This window comes from Piliocolobus tephrosceles, chromosome 6 (assembly GCF_002776525.5).
Source record: "Piliocolobus tephrosceles isolate RC106 chromosome 6, ASM277652v3, whole genome shotgun sequence".
Taxonomy (NCBI): domain Eukaryota; kingdom Metazoa; phylum Chordata; class Mammalia; order Primates; family Cercopithecidae; genus Piliocolobus; species Piliocolobus tephrosceles.
The window spans coordinates 44,516,216-44,539,979 of record NC_045439.1 but is presented as its reverse complement, the minus strand read 5'-3'; the positions used below and the strand labels follow the sequence as shown (position 1 = coordinate 44,539,979).

The window sequence follows — 23,764 nt, the reverse complement described above, 5'->3', positions numbered from 1 at the left end:
TTTTCAAAAATGAGAAAAAGTATTCCATGTACATTCTGCCCTTTAAGCCTCTAAATTTCACTGCTTGGAATAAACTCATAATGTTACGATATATTAATAGAATTTTAGAAATATTATTGGAAAAACTTTTTAAAATCCCGTTTTAAAATAAGGATTTCTCCAAATTCCTATTCAGATCTGCTCATTATCTCTATCTTTCATGGTACAGAGAAATATTCTAATTCAACCAAATTTACTCCTGGAGCTTAAACTTTTTAATTTCTGATATAATACTACTTTAATTTTATCATTTATACCTTAACGATACAATTTATCAGAGGAAAAATATTATGAAAGTTTAAGATAACACTGAAATTCTAATATATCAAAAGACTGTTTCCTCTAAACCTATTGCTTTGTGCTTTACTATTGGGGAGCTTTTCACTTATTTAACTAAATTCAAAATAGCAATTTCCAACAAAGACCCAATTCAAATAAATTCCATAAAATGCACATTTTATTCTGTATCATGAAAAAATATCCACATTTAAATAAAGTGTGAAAAAAAGCAAAGTTAGCCCTCCCTGATGAAATACAGTTTATTGTGCTGGAACCCAGAATTCTTTTGGGCTAAAAGCTTCCACCTGCCAATTCACTTTTCAAAATGACCATTTCTTAAGAACAAACGTTAAATAAAGTGATAATCACCATAAACTTCCCAGAAGCAGTTGAATTTTGATCACAATTATTTCATAATTGACCCTAAAGTCACACCATTAAAATATTTTCAAACATTCTGTCAGTGATCAGGTGATAGGTCAACAGTACATACAAAATTTCTATATTATACATTGCAGTATCTTTGTTTAAGTAGAAAAAAGGATCTGCTTAGCATGAATCAGATTTTGAAAAGAGCCAACAAGTACTGCTTAGCATAATGCTATTAAAAACATTCCACATGAAATGTTTGCATTGTTTCCTTTGTTAATGCATGAATTAATTATTTCCAATGCATTTAACCCTTAAAGGCAGAGGCATTTTTTATACCCCCAAAATCTCACCAATATGGTTGCAGTGACAAAAACATTTAAGAAGTTGCAAAATTAATTCCCATAGTAACATTAGTGTTATAGTAGAATTTACATTGTAGTATACAAAATGCCACAACTAGTGTAAACAAAGTCACTAAAACATAGAATAAAAAGAACTCTATAATTTTCAATAGATCATGAATCTGCACATTTTGTGTTGCTTGAGTACCAAGCACTTCTAAAAGTCATTGCTCTTTCAACAAACTACAATGGATGTTTTAGGGTAAAAAAATGGTTCTAAACTGGTTTCCACTTTTCGTAACAATCACTTAAGAAATCTGTTCCTAATATGAAATGCATATTCCCTCTTGCTTTATTAACTGTGAACAGGTTATAAGGTGGAAGGCGACTGCTTGATGGAAGATGCTGGTGCAGTCAACCCTAAGGAGATGTAAACTACACTTATTCCCTCTCTGATAAAGGGTCATAAGAATAGCAATGTGAAAACATCCCTGCAGAGGTCGAAAAAGGAATCCTGACCACTGTGTTTTCTAAAAATGAAATAGGCTAATCTTGATTTTAAATAAAAGCACATTTGGATTTTGTGTAAGTTGACAGTTCATGGCTGTGACATAATATACCAATATTAAATACTTAGGACTATCAAACACTGTAACATGGAATTAAAAATGAATCTTTGCTGTGATTTTGCATAGTTTACTAGCTACGTATTCTTCCTGTTTGCAGTCTTGGTCTCATCAGGAACCTTTCTCACTATAATTTGGTTGAAAAAGTTGAGGAGCAAATGAGGGGTCCATGACAACAACGGTTCTAGGAACAATGATAATCTTTATGTTGCTTTTTGCCAAAGTCCAATTTCTCTATGGAAATGGGCAATGAAGAGTCTGACCATAGAGGGAAGGGGTTACATTTTATATTATGAAATATGATTTAGCACAGAATGGGGATAAAATTACTTAGTTATTATGGATACTCAGTCTGGTTTATGGAAGCATCAAGGTGAATATTTTGGCTTTGAATGCTTTGGTCATTCAACAGTCAGTGATTCTGCATAAATGAGAGAGAGTGATCAGATCTTTTTGTTTTCCCTCCATCAAAATGCAGCCCAACCAGCCAAGTGCTTAGGGAACTGGGTTTGTAGGCCAGAACCAGAGGTTCTAAACTCACTGGTTGGTGGGAGAGCACTTATTTCTAAAGAAGGCCCCAACTTTGGCAAGCTTTCAAACTGCTTCCAAAGGTTTTGTTAAAACCTTAATGACAATGTGTCATCTTAAAAACAAATAAACAAAAGCTATTTAAAAGGCACCACACACAGAAAACTCATTAAAAGGAAGCAACTGCTATCCCTTCTCCACCCTCCCTTTTCCTCAGTTATAACTCTGGCCATAAGCTGCACTTTTTGGTTTACTGTTCTTTGACCAAGTGCCTTTACAGGTAGTACAAGTCATGGCCTCATTTAAATAATCATGCAGTGATAATGTAAAAGCCAGGATGGAAGTGAGCTGACTATAAAAAGCTTTGGATAGTGTCAGTGGGGTCCTTCACAGTCATTATTTTAAAAGTAGGATTATTCCTTTCTATGATTACCTCTGGCTCAGTTATTAGCCAAGTGAAAACAAGATGGTTTGGGCTGAAGATTCCAGCATGCAGTGTTGTAATATCTTGGTTTTTTCTCCTTTTCTCAAGACACTTGCTTTCAAAATCTCAAAGTGTAGAACAAATAAATCACATTCAGAAAATTAACATTTTTTCATTAGAGAAAATTTTTGAAACTCTCTGAAGTAAATATACACACTAGGAATTCATTAATTTTGGAAATAAGGATACAAGTTGCCATTCTAAACAGAGATAGTTAATTTGGATAATGCATTTAATAGTGGCTTGGCCAAGAAGGCAACATTAGTGCAATCAATAAAAATATCTGAATAATCTACTTAAAACCCAATGAGTCAAAAAATAAATTTTAAAAATAAATTCCAGAGTCTCATCCAAATCCCACTATTAAAAATAAAAAGAAATTATAGAAAAAGTCCTGAATGACTCTTGCTTTCCTTAATCATTATGCATTATCTCTTTAGGTTAAAATTCAACTGGAAATGTTGATACCAGTGACTATATGTGAAACATGCTTCTTATTTATAACTACATTTGACAGTTTACTTTGGCTGATGTCTTTCAACTGTTGGGAGAAGTAAATGAAAATTCCACTGTTGGGACAGGGCACCTTTTGCTTAAGACAGTATGATTTCAACCTCTGTCACTGACTCTGACCTACCCAGAAATAACCAACATTTACATTCACATTATAGAGTGCAATTGTTAAGAATTATTTTAAGAAATCTTTAAAAGTTTGTGTCTGGAAAAACTTAGACTAGATGGTTGAAGTAGATAGTTCTTGTAACGTCAATATTCTACAAAATAAAGTTTTCTCCCTAAGGTCTGACTGCATGTGTTAGAAACTCAACTTTACCGTGTAACAGGTATGCTATCCTGCACAAGTTCCTTAATTTATACCTTCATGGGGTTGTTGCAAGAATTAAATTTGATAACCTAAATAAAATGCTTATCATAGTGAACACTTGGTAAATATAAGCTTAGTTAACTAATTTAACTTCTAAACCTAAGAGTAAAGAAGCAGATAGGTTCTCCTCAGTCTTTTCTCAACCCTTGCCTTCATCATCTTCCTAGTTCCCAGTCCAAATCCTCAGTGGCCCTGACCCTCATAAAGAATGCAAACACATGGGTCTTATCCTAAAAATGAAGTGATAGAAAATCTCAAGTCAGAATACAGACTGAAACTTACAATACATAGCACATAGTTGAGAATTTTGTTATAAGAATGTCTGCCCATGTGGAATCATGTATCTTGCACAGTTCATGATTAGTTTAATATAAAAAGTTGAAGGATGAACTACTCTAGTTTTTATTTGTATAAATTTAAGGGTTATACATTTAGTTTTGTCACATAGATATATTGATGAACTACTCTATACCTTGGCCACTTATCAATATGCATACTTTTTTCACAAAATTGAGAATGTCTGCCAAGCAGTATGATTAAGTAGAATTAAGAAAAATCTTAAAATTTACCTATCTTTCTCTTCTTTCTCTCTTCCATCAATGGAGCTTCATTCTCTCCAAGTTTATTTGATTCGTAGTTCTAAATTCCCAGAGAAGTATCAAGTTTTATGCTTACCTGCCACTAATAATTATTTAGCAAACTATGCCTCCTTCCATCAACCTCTGACCAGATAAATCTCTTCTAAAACCTAAAAGAACATTTAGATAAAAATCACATCACCATCAATCCTTGAAATTTCTTCTAAAATCTAGAAGAATATTTCTATAGAGAGTACATCATGGATACTTTTCTATGAAAGAATGAAAAAGTGATCATTTGTCATAATGTAATTTTCACCTGCAAGAAAGATAATTTTTGTATTACCTAATAGTGTGTTGATATAAGAAGGCAACAGCTATTATCTTTGTTTTCTTATTTATTGCCGGGGGAATGGTAGCATTTGGTACACCAGAAAAGGTTAACTTGCCCATAATTACACTTCTAGTTTGTAGTAAAGCTAAATTCAGAATCCAAGACAAAGCTCAGATACTAATCTTAAGGTGTTTTCCAAAAGACTGTTATCTTTTTCCCCTTTCCATTAAGACAAGAAGAGAAATACTTTTACACCTAATAGAAAAAATTATAGCACAACATTCACATGATTATAAAATATTCATATTTGAAGGTTATCCATGTATGATATGCACATTCTAGAAAAATGTTCTCATTACCTACATGAAATTTTGGAAAACAAACTCTGAGAAAATTGCTTAAAAGATGAAAATCATACAAGATAGTGGAATTCATTAGGAATATGATGAATAATTTCACAAATATCTGCCACTGCACACTTCAAAACAGTCACTGCTCTGAAGGCTAATATTAAAAAAAAAAATTCCAAATGACTTTAGTTATTTAAAATAAGACATCAAATGGGCCAGATCTCAGAGGGTGAACGAAATCTCCTTAAACAGAAGGGAAAATGTGATTTCCATCTGGGCTCCAATAAGGTTAATTTTGATAATGGTACTTCAGTTAACAGTCACAGCTAATTTTCCTATTAAAGTGTTGATTACAACAGAAGTACACATTTCTTCTAGAGCAATTTCAAACCCCATATTTTCCATTTTTTCTTTGATATGCATAAAGTTGTTTGTAAAAAATACTTAGGGCATTTTTAGTCCTATACTTAATGTGAGCTGCTACTAGCGTCATAAAAATTTTCCATTTTAACAATGAAGCATGGGCCTGTATTCAACCACTTCATTCATTTCAACCACTGTGCCTGAATCATTTTCAGTACCATTCATGTAGCTTTGGTATTGTCATCTGGCTTTTGTGTGCCCATTTGCCTTTTATCATAATCTCTTCCATCTGCTAGATCACATTTAGTGCAACAATATCCTTACGCAGACTGATAAAACTTGCCATTATGATACATCACTCGCATTTCCATTCTAATTTGACTTTTGCTATTATGTTACAACCACCTGTCGAGGATACAGCATCTGATCTTACCTATTAATAACATCATAGAAAAATATTGAAGGTGCGTAAATTGCTTTGGAAAATGTTTGGATTTCAAATACATATCCATTTACTACTATTAATACATTATTTAGAAATATAATATTAAAAATTTTATTCTGGATGCACCAAGAGCATCTATACAGTGTAGGAATAAAACATGCAGTTATCTCGTCCCCAAAAGAGCATCTACTGTCTATGTGCTAGCTGAGGCAACATAGAACGTGATTGTATCATTATTGCATGTATTAAAGCAAGTGTTCACCCTTCATTCAAATCTGAGTAAATTCAACTGCTAAGATTTGTGGAATCTGGGAACCTAAAAGACTACTCTATATACAATGTTTGCTGAAAACACGCATTCCTGCTGAAAACAGCGGGGTGCATTCAGCACCTCTTCATATCATGCACACAGAGAACAGAGATGGCTGAAAAAACTCTATGATAACTGCACCATAAATAAACAATTGATACTTTCCCTTCTTCTTGAAAACTCGGAGTAATTCCAAACCATTATGTTTCTCACATATATGAACAATAATATTGTAGGTCGATTAGGTGAAACTCTATGTCAATGTCAGAACACAGTAAATATTTGCACCACTAATATGCAAAGGCATGAATTAGAACTTCAAATCATCATGTTGTTCACAGTCATTCTTTTATAGTTTTATACCAACAGTTATTTTTGAAGCACTGGCTAAAGTTAAACTAACAACTTCTGTACTCAGATTTTTATTTTAACCACACATTCACCTTTAAAAGCTTAAGCCAAACTTGACTTAAACAAATAGAAAAAAACCCTGAAATTTAATAAATGTCAGAGGTCAAGAAAAAGACATCATCCTCACCATGAAAGCAACAAAATTCCAATTTCAAGGCTGATTCCTTACTCCATAATTATTTCATTTTCTTGTGTTTGTGGTAGGTAGATATTGTAGCATTACATGGAGATGTGCTCCCCTGAAAACTTCCATTATGGCTAATGGAAGTCATATGCACAAAGAAAGGAAAATGGAGCCCACGGCACATAACATATGTTTTGAGACTCCTAGATTAAAGAGGCACATCTTGTGGGCATGTGAAGTTCAGTAGAAATTCTGAAATAGCAACTGTGTTTATAAATCACTGTTTTGCACTTCTCAGTCTGAATGTGATAATGTGTCTTTCAGTTCTAGTGGCTTTGGTTGGGGATACTGGGAGATAGAAAAGCTCATACAAATGGGTATAACAGACCAAAATATCTCCTTCGATTTTGCCATTGTTTTTGCATATTGTTAACATATATGTACAGAAGGTCCAGTAATATATAAATTACTCACACATATTTTCAACTTCATGCAAACGCTAATTCCCCTGCTCCCCATATTAAATGCTGTGCATGCACTGACTGAAAAGTATGCTTCCCTGAACAACTTCCTAAAATATAGTTTAGTCAAAAGAAATAAGTTCTCCTGGGTTCTTACAAGTGAATGTGTATTTTATTCTCAATCCATATCATTTAAGGGACTAGCTATATACAGGACAACTCTTTGTGACTTTTTTTTAAAAAACTTGACAATAGGCACTTTCTACAAAGAGGATTTGAATTCAAAAGACTAAAATTCAGTCTCTAGTATCCCCCTTTCATAAATGGATCTGCCTGAGCCACAATAGTTTATTGAATCAACTTAGCAGAAGTCCAGCAGTAGAACTGTGTGCAGAAAGCTTTTAAAAACTGTAACCAGAATAAAATGATAGAAAAGCAGTTATCTGAGTTGAGCAACTTAATGTCTACTTCTTGGTTTGTTTGTTTGTTTTACCACATTTCATGTGTTATCACTACAAACACTAAGATTCATGTGTCAACAATCCATACCAGTGTTTCATTCTTTCTAAGTTACAGACATGCCACAAAAATTTATCTATCTGTTTACACTTTTTTATTTTATATCATAATAGTTAGCATTTTGATATGATTACTTAAATGCTTTTCTTTGTATGTTTCTTTGCTAAGAAGCCTTTCAATGTCACTCTTGAACATGTTTTGGAAATACAAATTTAGAGCATTCATAAGCTTTGGAAATTCAGCATCTCTTACGTGAATTGTCAAAAGGCCTTATGCCCTGTGGTGCAGTGTTTCTATAATAACGTACACTATATTAACAGTTTAGTATTTATGGTGTTGATAATGTCAGCCTACAAGATGGCAGCTGTTCTCCAAGAAGGAGGGAGTAGGGATTTCCTTACATAAGAGCTAATGATCACTATCTAAGTATAATGTTAAAAAAGGAGAGGTATAGTTGATCAAAAATGTAATTCATGCACAAAACCCATAGCAATAAGTTTTCAATACCCCACACTGTTATCTGACTTAGCAACAAAACAGTCATTTAAATGGAGCAAACACCGCCTGTAGGGGAAAAGAACCTAACACTAAGTTACAGAAAAATCCTATGGAAAGAGATCATAACATGGTACTAATAGTTTAAAAGACTGAACTCTTCCTTGGCATTAATCTATAATTTTAACAGAACAGTGAGAAAATGATAGCTCGATATACATACTCAGCCTGAGATCAAATTTGTCATGGCAACATTGGCAGGTTGGACCCTGATTCTTCAAATATTACATTGCCTTGGGTAACAAAAATCATACTCTTTTATTATAGAATAGAGATTATAAATAAATGTAAAGTGTGCATGCAGTCAACTGCATAATATACAGGCAATATCTATGTTTTTAATCATCATCTTCTTTGGCAGGCCAGAATCCAGCTGGACATGCAATATTTACATATCAAAATCCATGTGTGGTCATCATCTTGAAAGCAAGTGAAAATATATATATGTATATACTGTATATACACACATATGTATATACTGTTTTAATATATTAACAAATATATATGTATATATATTAAAAGTGGATTTCATCTTTGTCAGATTCAGGTGATTCAGGCCTTGAAACACTAAAAATATCCTGACATGGTATCTGGGGAGGTACTTGGAGTGGCATTTGGGATTTGGGAGATGAGGCCTGGGGTATGCTTTTCTCTGACAGTATTTTTAAAATTTCTGCCACCTGCTTTTCTAGGGCAGTCATTCTGCAGCTGAGCAGCTGGATGTCCTCTTTGAGTTCGTGTTTGACTTCCTGCAGTGTGGTCTGTAAGGCCTGCTCTGGGATGGGATAAAACGGGTGCTTGGCATCAGCCTGGATGGGACTGTGCTCCAGCGGACTTCGGGCCTCCCCAGCCTTATCCAAACGAAGGTCACTTTTTGTAATTCCACTGTCACAAGAATCTGTTTTCCTTAGTGGGTTTTTGGTCACACTGTTCTCTGAATCACTGCTCTTGGGATCCTCAGACAACAGCCCCATTGACTCAGCTTTAGTGACATTATTCCAGTCTTCCTTTTTCTCCTCATGGGCTCCCATATTATTCTTGAGTCGCAGCCACCCTTTTCCATTTCCATTCTTCATTCTTATTGGGCTGTTGACTTTGAGACATTTTTGGTCAGCACCGCCGTTGGGCTTGAGTTCCATGGCATCGCGGTTGTTCTGCTTAAGGGATTCACTGGTTTTCACATAGGCCAGAGACGTCTGAATGGGAGTAATTTGTGACACAGTCACCACACTGGTGCCAGTGATGGAGGCTCCATTCTGTAAGGAGCGACTTTCTACCTGGAGTTGGTTCCTCTCGGGGTCACCCTGTGTCGAGCCCTGATTCCGCAGCTCCTTCTGCTGCTTGAACTTCTGGAAGAGCTTTCTGACCGGGTGGTCCACAGGGATGCTGAGGGTCACCTCATTCTTCTGCCGGAGGCGCTCCTCCTCCTCTTTCTTCACATCACTGATCTTACGAAAGATGATCTGTGGAACGGGAGAGACAGTCATAGCCTGATTATAAAAGCAGATGGATTAACAGTTGTGTGACACTATGCTGTATGTGCTTCGTGTTACAAAGAAAACCCTTCAACATTCAATAAGATTATTTCTGAAGAAAAAAATCCGAATGCCATTTATGGAATTGCATTTATGAAATTTATGGATGCAATATGCCTTACACCCAACACGGAAATGTTAGCTACTTATTTACTTAGTTCTAGTCCCCTACATATCAGAGGGAGAATTACTCAAGAGACAACTGAGTAGAGGTACTTTGCTTCTAGTTTATGTTCCCATTATATTACTGTTTAGTAGGTAATACATACACACACACACAGACATATATATATATATATATGTATGTGTATATATGTGTATATATATAAAGAAATACATATTTATCCCTTAAATTTCTCTGTAATGAATTGCTACTTTTGTATGATTTTCCTTATTGTGTAGAAATAAGATTCAAAACCATTTTTAATATTATCCTCTGTTTGGGTATCAGATAGTAAAAGAATTCCGGGCTATAAATGTACTGAAAAGTTAGACAGTTTAGCAAACGGCACCTGGAGTGGGTGAGGGGAGAATTTAAATTTAATTATGTGACCCTAGAAGGCAGAACTAGAATTTGTGAGAAAAAGTTCCTGGGAGGCAACACCAGCTCAGCACAGAGACTTCATTGCAAACTGCTCTCTATCAAATAAACTGCCTCGAAAACTCATGATCATTCTAGCACTAAAAGGTTAAAACAGAAAGTATGTTTTTCATGTGACATGTTCACTGGGTTGGAGGTTGAACTCTTCAATTTCCAAGATTCTTTAAATTTTAAACATAAAACTAAATACATAGTACAGGTGAGGGGTTAGATATCCATAAATAAATGAGCATCATTTTATTTAAAATGTACTTTGAAGATAATAATGGGAAGAACTTATGATAACCCCATCAAAAGAAATTTTAAAATGTTGGCTATATAAGAAATTGCCACATATATTATCAGAGTTGGAAGTAAAGTTAATGTGTGAGATTTTTGCTCAGAGTCCTGAAAAGCAAAGTAACTGCAGGTGAAGGCTGTAAGGAAAATTTAAAAAAAAGAGAGAGTTATATAAGATAAGGCACTTTCAGAATCAGACAATTTTATTACTCAAGGAAAATTACTTACCTTGATCGCCCTCTGTAAGTTGTTGGTTAGAGTAGAAACACATGTGGAGCATGCATTCTCTAACCCATAACAGACACTCAACATACATTGGGTCTCTCTCCTTGAACTCTCATAAAATACTCCTATCTGAAACCATTAACTATCCTTTGAATATTCAGCAGCTGCCTGGAGTAACATATAATCATTGATTTTACACCAAAAACTGATACTATTGATGGTCACCGTTAACTGAAAAGTCAGAAAGGTAGGAATTCCCCTTCCAGATAAGAGTACATTTTCTAAAATGAGATTGATGCACTAAATTCAGCTTATCAAGTGGTAATAATTTGTATTTTAAAATAAATTCAGTAACTGTAAAGGCCAATATATTTTTTTCTTGTTAGTGGCACATGAAATTGGGTCTTTTAAAAATATGTAATAATAATCTCAAATTCTGATATCAAAGCTCCAGCAGTTTAATTAGAAGTCTTTCAAAGGGTTGACACATTTCTTATGCTTCCCAAATAAACATAGGTTGTACTAAATCTTCAAGATATGAACATTCTTTAGAACCAGACAGACCCAGACACAGAAACACAGATACTATTTTCCTATTTCAGCCCCTTTTTGAAAAAGTACTCACTTTGATTCTATGGGTGGACATGAGAGGCCTAATATGAATAATTTTCCACATCCCCCTTCCCATTCACCACTGGCCCTTTTTACTTTTTTAAGGTGGCTATTTAGGCTAGGATAGACCTAGTGTTGGTTCGATGTGGTAACTGAGAGCAGCCTTCACATTTGGGAAAAGGAAACCGTTTCAAAGTCAGTGGAGTGTGACAGGTGCTAGGCACAGAGGAAGGTCAGGTAAAATGCAGGTCCCCTGTGCAATATTTGGGACATACTAAGAACATCAGACATTAAAAATCTGAATTGGACATATGTATCCTTTAACAAATATTCATTGTTTATCAGAATTTTAATTTTACCTTGGAGTCCTGTATTTTTGTTTGCTACATTTCACAACCCTATCAGTATATGCAGACAACAACATTCCTATCTTTGTAATGTCTACATGTCCTGCCACGCAGAGACTATACTGAAAGATTTGGTATTACTGATATCTGAGAATTTGTGGACACCTTAGGCAAGAGTCTTATTTGTTTAGATTTGTCAATATAATGGCCAATAATTGCTTGCAATTATTGTGTGCTAATCAAGTTCAGGGTGTTTTGTAATGTAAGACTGTAACATGCCCATGTAAAATATCAATAAAATAAATCTTTCCCAGCTTCCTTGACCACCAGCTGCCCCACCCACCCAACCAAGAACAAACAAAAGTGTTTGAATTGCTACTATTTAGCTAGAAACAAAGACTCCAAATACAAAAATATGTAGAGCAAAGTGGGTCCTGGCACAGGGCTTGATTTCTCACCTATACCAGGGGACAAATGAGATAGAGCTGGATCTGTATTTTGCTGTCAAGAAACATAAAAGTAACAGGGAAAGAGAAAAAAATCGAGCTCTGGTACATTAGATGACAGAATTCTGAGCGTTGCACATTGTTCCTTTCTCCCTTTTTACTCCCAGGAGATAGGAAATTAAGTAATTTTAAACATAGCTCCCTTGAGGTTTGAGGGTACTTATGACCAACAAGACTGGTCCTGAATTGTTACCGAGTTTGCAGAACAGCAGGACCTACACAGCCAGTCTCAGGAGCCAGCAATGCACGGTGGAAAAACATGCTCTTCAGAGAGCCAAAGATCCTTTCTTTGCTCCTTGCCCTTCACTTCCTCTATAGCTCAAGGGATCACTGGCTGGGATGCCCTAGAGCTCAGGAAGCCACTGAAGTTAGTCATTTGTGAATTCAGTCTGCTAGAAGCCAGCCAAGGCAAAAGCACTGTGTGAGGTGGGAAAAGTTATTGCACCCCGTAGGTCACCTGCCACCAGGGACTTTCGGGCCAGCAATTATGCCACACATAAAGAGAGCCAGCAGTTGGACATGACCAGCTGAAAAGCCAACACTCTGAGGAGTGGCTACAGGCCCTCCAGATCTCAGACACAAGCCCTAAGTCCTGAAGTAGATCCCCCTTTCTCCTTAGCAGCAGGCCTGCTGACAATCTGCGGCCCAGTGAGAGGAGAAACAAGTGCAGGAGGAAGGTTGGAAAGAAGGGGTCATGAGGAGATTTATCACCCAATCTATACAACTGTAACTGAAGTCTAACTGAAAACAGTAACACTTGGATTTGGTCAACTACTTATTATATCCAGGTTTGTAAGAGGTAGATTTTTTTAAAAAAATTACTAGTTTGAATTGACTTTATAGGATTAGATTACATTTATTCTATTTTACTTTTGACTATGGAACAAAATAATGGTATTGTAAAATGATTATAAAATAGCTGTATGTAGCAAAGTGGTCACTTCCACACATGTATTTTCTCACTCAAGTGTCATAAATGAGAACATTTTACAAGCTAGGTCCTATTCTCTACTGTAGGACACAGGTCCTATTATTCTTATATTACAGAGAAGCAAATTGAGGCATAAAGAGTTTAAGTGGTTTCCCTTAGGTCACACAACTGAGTGTCCAGGATACAAATCCGAAGGGTCAGTTTCCAGTCTTAACCATTCCACTCTCCTGCTCCTCAAGGTAACTTTTATACTTTCTCCTGGACTCTGTGAAAACTTGGATAGATGAATGAGTGAGGTAGGAAGTTGTGCAGCAGTTTCACACCTAGCAGGTCACCCTTCACAGAGCATTTGCCATGGAGAACCACCCCTGAAAGCAGTGAATTAAACACGATTGAAGCTCTGTACTTGCTGGGAAAGTGGTAGCCTTGACCAGCACCTTGAAAGAGCTTTGTGGGAGGCAGTCTCTAGACCCTCCTCACTCTCCAAAGCAGATCCCGTAGGCTTCAATGCATGCTACCATTTTGTAGCTTCCGGTCCCCTTCAAGGATGCCTTGCGTTTTTGTTTTGTTTTTAACTTCCTTCTACATATATTAAATATACTACCTTTATGGAAGGCAGGGGGCAGGGAGGGTCAAAGAATGTGACTTTCCCTGGACTTTGACATCATCCTTGATTCCATTTACACCTAAATCATTTGTTTATTAGAATAGGGATTTCTGTCTGCTTTGCTAACTGCTATATCTCAAGTGTCTATGACATGCCTGCCACATTGAAATTCCTCAATAAATAAATGTTATTCATTAGTTCAAGAACCTTTTCATACATTCAGCAAATGTATGTTTGTTACAAATAAGAAGGGCACTTTATAGTTCCTTCACTATGTTCCACTCTCCAAACAATGAATCAGTGCTATCTGTATATTATTATTATTATTATTATTGATCATTAATGTCTACTCCTCATTTGGAAGCAGGAGTTATATCATTTGCCTTCTGGCATTCCTAGAACCTGGCCAACTGCTGAACAAATGCATACTGGGTAGACTCAGGTTCAAATCTTTGACCCACAAATCAGTCATTGAAAGGTCTTGAATCAGAATCTGCTTTGATTTCATTGCAAGGATGCAACAATATCCATTAGAAGCTTATTTTCTAACTTATGACAAAACAAAATTTTCTTTCCTACTACAAGGTAAGAGAATATTGGCACTGGAATTAAAAACAAATGAAAAATGAAAAGGTGATTTAATCATGCTTATGGGCTTTAAACACTAATTTACAAGGTGCTACCACCAGCTGATCCATATCTTATATGCAAAGTATGATGGTTTTTTGTTTTGTAGTTTAAAAAAATGTACAAATATAATAAATAAGAAGATAAAACATCAGGGATGCCTAACATAAGTAACTCACTGTATTTCAAAAACACGAAATGCAATTAGGCCCTCTCTATAAGTCCTTACAGTTTCAGAGACAGTTTTATGACCTAAGCTCCAATATTGAGTAACACTGAATATTTATTACTAAGAAAACTACATTTCTATGGTAATTATTATACATTACCATTATGAGTATTCTCAAATTAATTCTGCTGAACGTTTCCTTTTAAGAAGGGCTTTTTGGCTGGGAATGGTGGTTCATGCCTGCAATCCCAGCTCTTCTAAAGGCCAAAGTGGGAGGATCATTTGAGCCCAGAAGTTTGAGACCACCCTGGTAACACAGGAAGACCCTATCTCTACAATTAAAAAAAAAAAAAAAAAGACACGCATGGTGGTGCATGCCCATGGTCCTAGCTACTTGGGAGGCTGAGGCAGGAGGATCACCTGAGCTCAGGAATCTGAGGTTCCAGTAAGTTATGATCATGCCATTGCATGTCAACCTGGGTCTCAAAAATAATAATAAATAAAAATTTTAAAAGGAAGGGCTTTTTACCTTTACCTTTATTTTTAACATGCATATAGTAAAATGCTTCAACTTAACAGAGTGGAAACATTGACAAATTTTATTTAAACTCTTCAAAATGGTGTGCTTTATTTACATTTTTAAAATTGCATCCTACACTTTGACCATTGAAAGAACCTATAAACAGTAAGATTTTTCAAAATCCAATTGAATCTTTCATGGGCAACTGGCAAATTGTAACTCAAAAAGTAAAATGTCTCCTGCTAATTCAATATATAATTTATATACTTTAATTTTACCCAATTATTATATGGATGATCATTTTTCTCTAAAAAACAAGCATTTTTTTAACCATGAAGAAATTATTATAGAAAGTGTTAAAGGATTTGAGTTCATAAGAGTTCAACTTGTATGAATTAAATGGTGTGAAAAATGCATACCCTTACTTATCAATGTACTTTTAAAAGAAATCAGCTTTTAAAAATCTAATATTTGGTTTTATTCTCAGTACTAAAAACCTAGACCCTTTTTACTTGATGTACATTGTGTCCATCTTTTGTCCAATGGCAAATCAGATTGCTGCTGAACAGTACAAAAATTAAGGACAAAATTTAAAAACCAGAAATTAGGCTATGGTTCCAGCTACACATTTATTGGTAGAATGCACAATAACCTGTACTGTTTCTATCAGCAAAGAGATTTATTTCATTTAAGCTTTATTTTTCTCTGTACTTCATTATGTTCTGCAGAATCCATGCTGGGAGGTTTAATTTATTTAAATGATAAAAGCTTCTTAAACGTAACAGGGAACATGGCCAACTGAGCTTTCCATTTCAAAAGTAGGGCATTTGATCATAAAAATGATATCAAAATTGAATAATTTGAATGTGTACTGAACTTTGAAATCCAATAAAGGCAAGAAAAAAAATGGTTAGAATCATTTGTTCAATGACATGGATTTAGTGTTACACAATTTGCAGAAAAGAAAGAGGTGTTTTCTCTCAAATGGCTCATCACTTACAAGATCTGTGAATCGACTAGGAATTTATAGCTATATGTGATCAAGCAGTGAGTAGCTCTGGTTTATTTGACTCTCCTGGGATTTAGTTGGTTTGATTCTTTGGTTCTTCTTACTGTTTCCATAATCATAGTCACAAATTCTAACTCTAGCCCTCCAATCCATGACAATCTGAACTAATACAGTAAAGCATTATTTATTCAACACTACCATGTATATATCAGAGGCTGTAAACTCTCAGTGACGGCCACAGTGATGGGGCAGTTGCAAATGACCATTCTACAAATTTAGATGTGCTTAGGGTAACAATGATGCATGATACTCTGTTTTGAGATGTGGCAGCCTTGTTTACTTCAGTCACTCATAAATCTAGAAGCTCTCCAAGGGCACAAAATGTGTTACAGATCTAATTCAGCCTCTTAGGCCCTAAAACCTTTGAAGAATTAATTAATTAAGCAAATGTAAAGAAAAAGGAAGGAAGGAAAATGGGTAGAGAGGAAAAAGAGAGGAAGAAAGAAAGGGAGGAAGGGAGGGTGGGATAGAAGGAGGGAGGAAAGGAGGGACGGGAAGGGATAGGGAAGGAATATCTTTTGGTTTTGCTAATGTGTAGGTAATGCCTAATGTAAGAATGACTAGTATGATGCAAATGCAAAAGATTCTAGAATAACTAATACAGTTACTGAAATAACTAATGAAATGTTCTAAGCATCATTTTCTTTACCATGTAAAAGATCATTTATCTCAATTCTGAATTCAGGCTATCATAAACATGAAAATATATTTTTCGCAATGAACAAAACATAGATTGTAAACTTTACCAACGCTAGCTTAACTTTGAAATATGGTGCTCAATGCATATGTTTTTATTTGTACAAATTTTCATTTAAAAAAAATAGAAGGAAAGCAAAGTCTTTAAAAGCAAGAATACGGCTATTCCAAGGTTAATCTGACAAGCTTTTTTTTTTTTTTAGACGGAATCTCACTCTGTCGCCCAGGCTGGAGTGCAGTGGTGCAATCTTGGCTCACTGCAAGCTCTGCCTCCTGGGTTCACGCCATTCTCCTGCCTCAGCCTCCCGAGTAGCTGGGACTACAGGCGCCCACCACCATGCCCAGCTAAGTTTTTGTATTTTTAGTACAGACGGGGTTTCACCATGTTAGCCAGGAAGGTCTCGATATCCTGACCTCGTGATCCAACCACCTCAGCCTCTGACAAGATTTTGATTCACTGTATCAAACACTGCAGTAGCCCATGAATTGCTCTCCTTGCCTCAATTTTTAGTCTCATTTTTCTTCATTCTACTCTTTGCTGTTGACTGTAAAATATAATAGAGTACTAGTCTAAAAATTACAGAATCCAAACTCCTTAGTAAGAAGTCAGCAATCCAGCAGTAGTCAAGCCCTACCTGCTTCTCTAACCTCTGCTTTATTCACTCCTCACTTGGCCTCCACACACCTGCCACATTGAGTCACTTTGAGTTTGAGCATGTATTTATGATACTGCATATACTGTTCTTCTTCCTCCTCCTCACCCACTGGAGAACTCCTATGTGTCCTTTGATACTTAGCTCAACTGTGTCCTTCTTTATAAGGTAGGACTAGCTACATAATTTTCAGAGCCCAATGCAAGATAAAAATCTAGGATCTCTAACATCATACTTTATAGTAAAGTACTAGAAGCTTTCCCCGTAATATTAGCAAAGAGAGGAGCAGGGATGATCCCATCACTTCTACTTAACATTGTATTGGGGATTCTAGCCAAGGAAATTGTTGAGAAAATAAAATAAAAGTTATCCAGAAGAGAAAGGAAGAATTAAAACTCCTCTATTTAGAGATGACATGATCATACATATAGAAAAATCTTAAGAAATACAAGAAAAGCCCGCTGGAACTGATAAAGGAGTTCAGCAAGGATGCAGTATATGCATTCAATAAAAAAAATCTGTTATATTTCTATGCACTAGCCATGAACCATCTGAAAATGAAATTAAGAAAATAATGTTATTGACAATAGCTTCAAGGAGAATAAATAAATAAATTTAGCAAAAGAAGAGGTACAGGAGTTGCACCTAGAAAAACTACAAAACATTGACATATATTAAAGAAAACCTAAATAAATGGAAAGACATCTCATGTTTACATATTGGAAGATGATATTGCTAACATGGCAATACTACCCAAGTTGCTCTATAGTTTTGATACAATTTTCATCAAAATTTCAACTGCCCATTTTTCAGAAATTGCTAAACCAACCCTAAATTTTAAATGAAAATGCAAGGGACCCAGAATAGTTGAAACAATATTGGAAAAAGAGAATAAAGTTGGAGGACTTACACCTAACACTTTAAAAATGTATAACAAAGCTACAGTAATTAAAGGATTTGGTACTGGCATAAGAATAGACATAGATATCAGTGGAATACAACTGATAGTCCTGGAATAAACCTATGCATCTATGGTCAACTGGTTTTTGACAAGGGTGTCAAAGCAATTCAATGATGAAAGAAGAATAATCTTTTGAAAAAATGGTACTGAAACAACTGCATATACACAAACAAGAAATGAATGTGGATATCTGTCTAACACCATATACAAAATTAAACTTATAAAGGATAAAATACCTAACTGTAAGAGCTAAAACATTAAAGTTCTTAGAAGAAAGCAAAGGTGTAAATTTTAGTGACCCTGAATTAGACAATGATTCTTTAGATAGGTACATAAATCTCAAGGCAGGAAAGAACAAATAAATTAATTGGACTTCATCAAAATTAAAAATGCTTGTACATCAAAGGACATTATCAAAGTGAAAAGACAACTCACAGAATTAGAGAAAATATTTGCAAATAATATATCTGATTGCATAAAGTAAAGGTGGTATACACCATGGAATACTACCCAAACACAAAACTGAATGCAATCATGTCCTGTACAGCAACATGGATGCAGCCGGAAGTCATTATCCTACATTAACACAGAAACAGAAAATCAAATGCTACATGGCCTCACTTACAAGTAGGAGGTAAACATTGGGTACACACAGATGTAAAGAAGGGAACAATAGACACTGGGGACTCTAAAGAGGGAGGAAAGGGGGAAGGGTTAAAAAATTAATTATTGGGTAGTTTTTCACTACCCAATATTAGGTACTCTGTTCACTATTTGGGTGATGGGTTCAATAGAAGCACCAACCTCAGCATCACACAACATATCCATGCAACAAACCTGCACATCTACCCCCTGAATTTAAAATATAATAATAATAATAATTCTGATATAGGTTTAGTATCCAGAATATATAAAGAGCTATTATAACTCAGAAATAAAAAGACAAAAGAAAATTAATTTTAAAATCATCAAAAAATTTGAATAGACATTTATTCAAAGAAGATATACAAATGGCCAATAGGCATATGAAAAGATACTCATCATTAGTCATTAGAGAAATGAAAATTAAAACTACAATAAGTTATCATTTCACACCCTGTAGGATGGCTGTAATAAAAAACACAGAAAATAACAAGTGTTGGAAGGATGTGGAGAAACTAGCACCCTCACACGTTGCTGGAAGGAATGTAAAATGGTATAGCCTCTGTGGAAAAGAGCTTGGCAGTGCCTCAAAAAGTCAATCATAGAGTAGCCATATGACCCAGCAATTCTACTCCTATATATCCAAGAGAATTGAAAACATATAGTCAAACAAAAACTTGTATATGAATGTTCACAGCAGCATCATTTATGATAGCCAAATATTAGAAACATCCCACATATTCATTAATGGATGAGTTGACAAAAATGTGGTGTATCCACACAATGAAATACTATTCAGTCACTAAAAGAAATAAAGTATAGATCGGGCGGAGCAAGATGGCCGAATAGGAACAGCTCCAGTCTCCAACTCCCTCTCGCCAGAAACTCTACAAGCCAGAAGAGAGTGGAGGCCAATATTCAACATTCTTAAAGAAAAGAATTTTCAACCCAGAATTTCATATCCAGCCTAACTAAGTTTCATAAGTGAAGGAAAAATAAAATCCTTTACAGATAAGCAAATGCTTAGAGATTTTGTCACCACCAGGCCTGCCTGACAAGAGACCCTGAAGGAAGCCCTAAACATGGAAAGGAACAACCGGTACCAGCCATTGCAAAAACATGCCAAAATGTAAAGACCATTGAGGCTAGGAAGAAACTGCATCAACTAATGAGCAAAATAACCAGTTAATATCATAATGGCAGGATCAAGTTCACACATAACAATATTAACCTTAAATGTTAATGGACTAAATGCTCCAATTAAAAGACACAGACTAGCAAACTGGATAAAGAGTCAAGACCCATCAGTCTGATGTATTCAGGAGACCCATCTCACATGCAGAGACATACATAGGCTCAAAATAAAGGGATGGAGGAAGATCTACCAAGCAAATGGAGAACAAAAAAAAGCAGGGGTTGCAATCCTACTCTCTGATAAAACAGACTTTAAACCATCAAAGATCAAAAGAGACAAAGAAGGCCATTACATAATGGTAAAGGGATCAATTCAACAGGAAGAGCTAACTATCCTAAATATATATGCACCTAACACAGGAGCACCCAGATTCATAAAGCAAGTCCTTAGAGACTTACAAAGAGACTTAGACTCCCATACAATAATAATGGGAGACTTCAACACTCCACTGTCAACATTAGACAGATCAACGAGATAGAAAGTTAACAAGGATATCCAGGAATTGAACTCATCTCTGCACCAAGCGGACCTAATAGACATCTATAGAACTCTCCACCCCAAATCAACAGAATATACATTCTTCTCAGCACCACATTGCACTTATTCCAAAATGACCACATAATTGGAAGTAAAGCACTCCTCAGCAAATGTAAAAGAACAGAAATTATAACAAACTGTCTCTCAGACCACAGTGCAATCAAACTAGAACTCAGGACTAAGAAACTCAATCAAAACTGCTCAACTACATGGAAACTGAACAATCTGCTCCTGAAGGACTACTGGGTACATAACGAAATGAAAGCAGAAATAAAGATGTTCTTTGAAACCAATGAGAACAAAGATACAACATACCAGAATCTCTGGGACACATTTAAAGCAGTGTGTAGAGGGAAATTTATAGCACTAAGTGCCCACAAGAGAAAGCAGGAAAGATCTAAAATTGACACTCTAACATCACAATTAAAAGAACTAGAGAGGCAAAAGCAAACACACTCAAAAGCTAGCAGAAGGCAAGAAATAACTAAGATCAGAGCAGAACTGAAGGAGACAGAGACACAAAAAACCCTCCAAAAAAATCAATGAATCCAGGAGTTGGTTTTTTGAAAAGATCAACAAAATTGACAGACCGCTAGCAAGACTAATAAAGAAGAAAAGAGAGAGGAATCAAATAGACGCAATAAAAAATGATAAAGGGGACATCACCACCGACCCCACAGAAATACAAACTACCATCAGAGAATACTATAAACACCTCTACGCAAATCAACTAGAAAATCTAGAAGAAATGGATAATTTCCTGGACACTTACACTCTCCCAAGACTAAACCAGGAAGAAGTTGAATCCCTGAATAGACCAATAGCAGGCTCCGAAATTGAGACAACAATTAATAGCCTACCCACCAAAAAAAGTCCAGGACCAGATGGATTCACAGCTGAATTCTACCAGAGGTACGAGGAGGAGCTGGTACCATTCCTTCTGAAACTATTCCAATCAATAGAAAAAGAGGGAATCCTCCCTAACTCATTTTTATGAGGCCAACATCATCCTGATACCAAAGCCTGGCAGAGACACAACAAAAAAAGAGAATTTTAGACCAATATCCCTGATGAACATCAATGCAAATATCCTCAATAAAATACCGGCAAACCGGATTCAGCAGCACATCAAAAAGCTTATCCACCATGATCAAGTGGGCTTCATCCCTGGGATGCAAGGCTGGTTCAACATTCGCAAATCAATAAATGTAATCCAGCATATCAACAGAACCAAAGACAAGAACCACATGATTATCTCAATAGATGCAGAAAAGGCTTTTGACAAAATTCAACAGCCCTTCATGCTAAAAACGCTCAATAAATTCGGTATTGATGGAACATACCTCAAAATAATAAGAGCTATTTATGACAAACCCACAGCTAATATCATACTGAATGGGCAAAAACTGGAAAAATTCCCTTTGAAAACTGGCACAAGACAGGGATGCCCTCTCTCACCACTCCTATTCAACATAGTGTTGGAAGTTCTGGCTAGGCCAATCAGGCAAGAGAAAGAAATAAAGGGTATTCGGTTAGGAAACGAAGAAGTCAAATAGTCCCTGTTTGCAGATGACATGATTGCATATTTAGAAAACCCCATTGTCTCAGCCCAAAATCTCCTTAAGCTGATAAGCAACTTCAGCAAAGTCTCAGGATACAAAATGAATGTGCAAAAATCACAAGCATTCTTATACACCAGTAACAGACAAGCAGAGAGCCAATCAGGAATGAACTTCCATTCACAATTGCTTCAAAGAAAATAAAATACCTAGGAATCCAACTTACAAGGGATGTAAAGGACCTCTTCAAGGAGAACTACAAACCACTGCTCAGTGAAATCAAAGAGGACACAAACAAATGGAAGAACATACCATGCTCATGGATAGGAAGAATCAATATCGTGAAAATGGCCATACTGCCCAAGGTTATTTATAGATTCAATGCCATCCCCATCAAGCTACCAATGAGTTTCTTCACCGAATTGGAAAAAATGGCTTTAAAGTTCATATGGAACCAAAAAAGAGCCCGCATTGCCAAGACAATCCTAAGTCAAAAGGACAAAGCTGGAGGCATCACACTACCTGACTTCAAACTATACTACAAGGCTACAGTAACCAAAACAGCATGGTACTGGTACCAAAACAGAGATATAGACCAATGGAACAGAACAGAGTCCTCAGAAATAATACCACACATCTATAGCCATCTGATCTTTGACAAACCTGAGAGAAACAAGAAATGGGGAAAGGATTCCCTATTTAATAAATGGTGCTGGGAAAATTGGCTAGCCATAAGTAGAAAGCTGAAACTGGATCCTTTCCTTACTCCTTATACGAAGATTAATTCAAGATGGATTAGAGACTTAAATGTTAGACCTAATACCATAAAAACCCTAGAAGAAAATCTAGGTAATACCATTCAGGACATAGGCATGGGCAAGGACTTCATGTCTAAAACACCAAAAGCAACGGCAGCAAAAGCCAAAATTGACAAGTGGGATCTAATTAAACTAAAGAGCTTCTGCACAGCAAAAGAAATTACCATCAGAGTGAACAGGCAACCTACAGAATGGGAGGAAATTTTTGCAATCTACTCATCTGACAAAGGGCTCATTTCCAGAATCTACAAAGAACTCAAACAAATATGCAAGAAAAAAACAAACAACCCCATCAAAAAGTGGGGAAAGGATATGAGCAGACATTTCTCAAAAGAAGACATTCATACAGCCAACAGACACATGAAAAAATGCTCATCATCACTCGCCATCAGAGAAATGCAAATCAAAACCACAATGAGATACCATCTCACACCAATTAGAACGGCAATCATTAAAAAATCAGGAAACAACAGGTGTTGGAGAGGATGTGGAGAAATAGGAACACTTTTACACTGTTGGTGGGATTGTAAACTAGTTCAACCATTATGGAAAACAGTATGGCAATTCCTCAAGGATCTAGAACTAGATGTACCATATGACCCAGCCATCCCACTACTGGGTATATACCCAAAGGATTATAAATTATTCTACTACAAAGACACATGCACACGTA

At 35.8% G+C, this 23,764-nt stretch overlaps 1 protein-coding gene across 2 annotated transcripts in view; it reads right to left on the bottom strand.

Moving 5' to 3' along the window:
- Positions 1-478: 478 nt before the first annotated feature.
- KCNH5 (potassium voltage-gated channel subfamily H member 5) overlaps positions 479-23,764 on the bottom strand; it is a 952,486-nt gene continuing 929,200 nt past the window's right edge. Inside the window, exon 10 of one of the 2 annotated variants that reach the window (XM_031935711.1) lies at positions 479-9,465. In XM_031935711.1, the coding sequence (XP_031791571.1) occupies positions 9,452-9,465 (14 nt within the window). In that variant the 3' untranslated portion in view covers positions 479-9,451. The remainder of the gene's footprint in view (positions 9,466-23,764) is intronic. The other variant, XM_031935710.1, reaches the window with a different exon arrangement.